We start from the raw sequence: 6,051 nt of genomic DNA, 5'->3' as shown, positions 1-6,051 counted from the left end.
GGTGAGGGTCCTGCCCGACCACGCTCATCATCAGCCAATGATCGGTCGCTGGCTGATCCTTCCCCTAGATCTTCTCCGTTGATAACTCTGGTTCCTCCACCCGTGCATGTCTCGGCGTCCACAGAAAATCCCCACATGGATCCATCAGCCGCAGGTGAATCCACCTCGGGACGTGATGCTGTCGGGGACAACCCTGGATCCTCTGTGGTTGCACCCAATGTGCATGAGGCTGCACCTCCTACACCACGTACACGTCTCCAGAAAGGGGTAATCAAATCTGTTAATTACAAAAATATTACCAAGTTCGGTTTGGCTTGCTCCATAGGTGAACCTGGCACACTTCATGAGGCTCTTGGTGATGCAACTTGGAGAAAGGCTATGGAAGAAGAACACGTGGCTCTTTAGAAAAATAAGACCTAGCATCTAGTTCCCCCACGCCAAGGTAAAAAATTTGATTGATTGCAAGTGGGTTTTTAGAATAAAAAAGAAGTCTGATGGAACCATAGACCGCTACAAAGCTAGGCTTGTTGCAAAGGGTTTTAAACAGAGATATGGTCTTGACTATGCGGACACCTTTAGTCCAGTTGTTAAAGCTGCCACCATTCGCCTTGTCCTATCTATTGCTGTTTCCAGGGGATGGAGCCTTAGACAACTAGATGTGCAGAATGCATTTCTTCATGGTGTTCTGGAAGAGGATGTTTACATGAAACAACCTCCTGGGTTTGAAAACAAAAGTTTCCGCTACATGTGTGCAAGCTTGATAAAGCCATATATGGGCTAAAACAAGCACCAAGAGCATGGTACTCACGACTCAGTAACAAACTACAAGCACTTGGGTTTTCTCCCTCCAAGGCTGATACATCATTATTTATTTACAATAAGGCAAACACCTCCATATTTGTACTTATCTATGTTGATGATATTATTGTTACAAGTTCATCAAATGAGGCAGTGGCAGGTTTGTTAAAAGACTTGAAGTCTGAGTTTGCTCTTAAGGATCTAGGAGATATACATTTTTTCCTAGGCATTGAAGTGAAGAAACATGGAAATGATCTTCATCTTTCTCAAGAAAAATATGCTACTGATCTTGTCAAAAGAGTTGGCTTGCAGGGGTGCAAACCATCATCAACCCCATTATCCAGTTCTGAAAAATTATCTCTTACACAGGGAAATCTTTTGAATCAAGAAGATAGCACCAACTATAGAAGTTTGGTAGGTGCACTTCAGTACTTGACTCTCACAAGGGCAGATATTTTTTTTGCTGTCAACAAAGTATGTCAGTTTCTTCATGCACCCACTACTATTCATTGGACTGTTGCTAAACGTATTGTCAGATATGTTAGAAATACTTTGAATACTGGACTGACATTTAGCAAATCACCATCTACTCTTGTCAGTGCCTTTTCTGACTCTGATTGGGCACGATGTTTAGATGACGAACGCCCAACAGGTGGTTTTGCAGTGTTCTTTGGACCCAATCTTATATCATGGTGTGTTAAGAAACATGCTACAGTCTCTAGGTCAAGTACAGAAGCAGAGTATAAGGCATTAGCAAATGTCACTGCCGAAATCATTTGGGTTCAGTCTCTGCTAAAGGAACTTGGTATAAAGAGTACTCAAGCTCCTTGTTTATGGTGTGACAATCTTGGTGCTACATATCTGTCAGCCAATCCTGTTTTTCATGCTAGGACCAAGCACATTGAAATAGATTTTCACTTTATCAGAGAAAGGGTTGCTAATAAGCAACTGGACATTCGATTCATCCACTCCAGGGATCAAGTGGCTGATGGATTCACCAAAGCATTGTCATTCAAAAGCTTTGAAGAATTCAGGTATAACCTCAACTTATCAAAGTTGTGATTAAGGGAGGATGTTAGACAACGTATAACAGGCGTCATGATATATCTTTTCTTGGAGATTAGGACTTTAGGTTTAAAGGATAGAATAAGTTGTTAGTCTTAAGGTTTATCTTATGTAACCGCATCTATCTCTTCCTATCTTGTACTTCAAGTATATGACTTAAATCTTTAGGTTTAAAGGATAGAACAAGTTGTTAGTCTTAAGGTTTATCTTATGTAACCGCATCTATCTCTTCCTATCTTGTACTTCAAGTATATGACTTAAATCATTGTACGCATATCTCCAGGGATCAGTTCCTAGCTATATAACACGAAACCGTAGCCCCAACAGGGTAAGACGTTCCCATAATTTCCACAAAGGACACTATAGAATGGCCTCGGCCCGGCCAAATGTCCGTCCGGACGTGTTTGAGTCATTTGAGGAGGTCCATCTGGTTATCCGCCTTGGAGATGTGCTGCCCCTACCTTGAACCATGTAGGTTACTCTCAACTCCCTGATATATATAAAAAAAAAAGTTACTCTCAACTCATAAAAAAATGTAGGTTAATCTCAATAAAAGAAAAAGGAACAAAAAAAAACTGTGGGTCCTGTTTTGTGTTGGCCACTGAAAAGGATTCCGTAGAACATGCTGGTACACTACCAGTTTCCTCACAAGTTCATGACATTAATACAACAAGAACAAAGGCGATAAACCTCCCAATTAATTCATCTACTGAAACATGGGAAGATGGCAGATACAAGCTACACACTAATAATATGGCTACTCCAGGGACCTCGCATCGCAGAGATGGCGCAGAACACGGAAGCTGCTGCTGCTTAGGTTCACGGTTAAAACACTTTCCTCTTCAGTCGGTTCTCCGAACGCGGGGTGCTGCCCGTGTCCTGCTGTTCGTCTGGGCTCAAATCAGCGTCACTGTCATCATCCGGATCCTCCAAACCAAGGTTCAGGTTCAGCTCGGTGCTGCCGCCTTTTCTGGTAGGGTTCTGTGGCACACCCGAAACCTGAGAGAGGATACAGAGACACATGTAAGTTTTATCACTATGGTATGCAGAATGTTGTGTTATCTCTCTGGCAAGGAAAATGTTGCATTGACAACCAGGAAAGCATAAAGTGATGTTGTGCGAGTAGAAAAGAACTTAAAGAGGTGCATATGCATCTGAATTTTCAGTGGAAATGATTAATGGGGTCCTTCCCAGTTACTTGGCACAAGGGAAAATGGGTTACCACGATAGATCTAACAGATGGATGCAAAGAGTAGTGCTGAGCTTCCAAATAAAATGATTGAAAAACTACTGCTTGGTGTATCAATCATATTTATTCAGCTATATCTGTTTCCCAAATGAAAGATGAAGCAATCCAAAATGGATGAAACTGAACTCGACCATTGTTTTGGCTCTGTTGGGTGAAATTTCCCTATATCATCAGTTTTACCATCAGATGATGAATCTGCATCATTAGCCTTATCCTGGAATTGGAAGTTGCATTTTCAGCAAGGGCTGCGACTAAATTCAAATAGACAGTCACTGATGGCAATCTTTTCAGTGCACAAATACTTCTACACAAATTGATTGCATCCACCAGTTCTAGGTCTCTATGTAAAGCAAACCTGAAGCTCAACATCACTGATGGTCAACATTAGGAACAAAGTAAAACCTGCAAGGATTAGTTTCATTCACAAGAGGCTATCACGTGTACACAACAACTGTAAAACATACAAGAAGTCCTTTTAAACCCTGGACTATGGTTCATGGTCTGATATAAACCCTGAACTACTCCCTCCGTTCCTAAATATAAGTCTTTTTCGAGGTTTCACTAGAATACGAGTACATACGGATGTACTCCCTCCATTCCTAAATACTCCCTCCGTCCTAAAATTCTTGTCTTAGCTTTGTCTACAAATAAATGTATCTAAATACTAAAACTTGACTAGATACATTCGTATCTAAACAAATATAAGACAAGAATTTTGGGACGGAGGGAGTATAAGTCTTTTTAGAAATTCCACAAGGGGACTACATACAAAGCAAAATGAGTGAATCTACACTCTAAAGTGCGTCTATATACATCCGTATGTAGTCCCTTAGTAAAACCTTTAAAAAGACTTATATTTAGGAACGGAGGGAGTATATAGACACACTTTAGAGTGGAGATTCATTCATTTTACTTCGTATGTAGTCCCCCTAGTGGAATCTCTAAAAAGACTTATATTTAGGAACGGAGGGAGTATGAAACTATCCATATTAACCCTGAACTTTCTAAAACCGTTTACTTGAAATCTACCTCGATTTTGGATAGCGGCTTTGCATTTCAGGGTCATCAAAAGAACTGGGATTTTTTTGTAGACGTAGGAAATGTTAAGAATTTCAGAGATTGAAATAGACTGTTTTTGAAAGTTCAGGGTTTAAATGGGAATAAATCTGAATACAGGTGACGAATGAGAATGAAAGTAAGAACACCAGGTGATCAACAAATGACCCCATGTTCGGTGTTTAAACATCAGTGCAAGTAATAAATTGACTAATTGAGGAGTGCCACTAATCCTCAAATTCTAAACACAAGGCCAAACCTTGAGCCTTAAGGCAGAGGCAGAAGCAATTACTCAGAAATCTCCACAATTGGTGAACCACCAGGACCAGTCCTGAACGAGCTGCACTGAAGAATTGCAAGGCCTACTGTTATGATTATTTGCGGAAAATGGCCTCCTGCAGTCCTGCTACTATCATCAACAGAAATTCCCATCATACAGTGATTTCGCAACCAAAACCCTAGCACAACCCAAGTTGAAGTGAAGGTTGACCCGCAAAAATTCCACATTTGCCGGCGTCGAGACCCTAGGTGCTCATGCTAGCGCCAAATCCATCCAAGAAGAACCCGCGCGGTCTCCTATCCCCTCCTACGTTGCGCCTGAAACTATGACCCGGGACAAGCCAAGAACGGCGAAATGTCCGACCTCCGAAGCAGATCGAACCCACCAGGCGCAATAAAGAAAACAAACAGTCCACGAGACCTAATCTTTGAAGCCAGGAAACCTCACCGGAACGTAGCGCCGTCGGGTGGCCGTCGCGGCGACCTCCTTGCCGTTGCCGTCGCCAGCGCCGCTCACTGGCGCCCACTTGAGCAGCACCACCTTGTTACCCCTGGGGCACCCAATGGGACCCATACCGGCGGAGGCGGACCCCGCGCCGCCGCCGGCGAGAGGGGCCCACGCCTTGCGCCACTTCCTGACGGGCCCGCTGAAGGAGGCGTTGCTGCTGCCGACGGGGCCATAGCGCGTGGAGGAGCGGCTCAGCCGGGCGCCCACGGTGTCCATTTCACGGGGGCGAGCGGCGGCTTCGGTTCTCCTCCGGCGAGGTGGGTAGAGAGTAGGGTGCAGGGGAGTGATGTGTTCCTTCCACCCTTGTGGATGATGCGAACTCTCGAAGTCGCGAGAGGTGTATTTTGTTTCTTCTTTCTTTCCCCCCAAAAAAGCGCCAAAAAGGCGTAGTTCTAATACAAAAGAGAGATGTAGTTGTGATTTAGATCTATGCAAGCGGTGCCAGCGGCAGAATATTCAGTAGTAGGGGTTGTCGTTGATTTTTCTTTTGGTCATTGTTTGCTTGTGGTTGATTCAGCCATGGCCAGCCTTCGTCGTCCTCGTCTCCGATGCCGATAAGCAACACCCCCTCTCCCTAATGTTAGGTTCCATTGTTAGGCCGTTAGGCAAGGTGTAGGATCGATTTTCCCATTGCTCAATGCATCCTCGATGTGGATTAGATTATGGACGCAGTGATGCGGCTGGTAGTTCAAGCAGCGCCGTTGATATGTGTGATTCAGACATGGGTCATGTTCATGCACAAGAGAGTTGTTCGTCGTGGTGAGAGACATGTCATCACATATGTTTCAATGCTTGTGCGGGAGCAGGAGAGGATCTTCAATCTAAACTATATATACAACTACAACGACACTATGGATGCTTCAAATGAAAAGAGCACCATATGTCAGACTTGTCCAGATCTTCGGGACCATGGGGCTGCTAGAAGATGGCATCCACACCAGTGTGGAAGAGCAAGTGGCCATGTTCCTTCATGTTGTTGGCCATAACCAGAGATTCAGGGTTATCCACAACACGTTCAGAAGATCAATGGAGACCATCTCAAGATACTTCAAGCAAGTGTAGTATGTTGTTGGGAAGCTAAGAGGAGAGATGATCA

At 43.8% G+C, this 6,051-nt stretch overlaps 1 protein-coding gene across 1 annotated transcript; it reads right to left on the bottom strand.

The window, feature by feature from the left end:
• Positions 1-2,389: 2,389 nt before the first annotated feature.
• On the bottom strand, positions 2,390-5,295 carry LOC123398101. The gene is made up of 2 exons (XM_045092604.1): positions 4,896-5,295; positions 2,390-2,862 (listed from the first exon to the last, which is right to left on the bottom strand). The coding sequence occupies exons 1-2, from the start codon at positions 5,169-5,171 to the stop codon at positions 2,689-2,691; spliced, it is 450 nt and encodes a 149-aa protein (XP_044948539.1). The 5' UTR covers positions 5,172-5,295; the 3' UTR covers positions 2,390-2,688.
• Positions 5,296-6,051: the final 756 nt, after the last annotated feature.

This window comes from Hordeum vulgare, chromosome 5H (assembly GCF_904849725.1).
Source record: "Hordeum vulgare subsp. vulgare chromosome 5H, MorexV3_pseudomolecules_assembly, whole genome shotgun sequence".
Lineage (NCBI taxonomy): Eukaryota > Viridiplantae > Streptophyta > Magnoliopsida > Poales > Poaceae > Hordeum > Hordeum vulgare.
The sequence above is the reverse complement of the archived record's forward strand: the minus strand, read 5'-3'. Positions and strand labels throughout refer to the sequence as shown.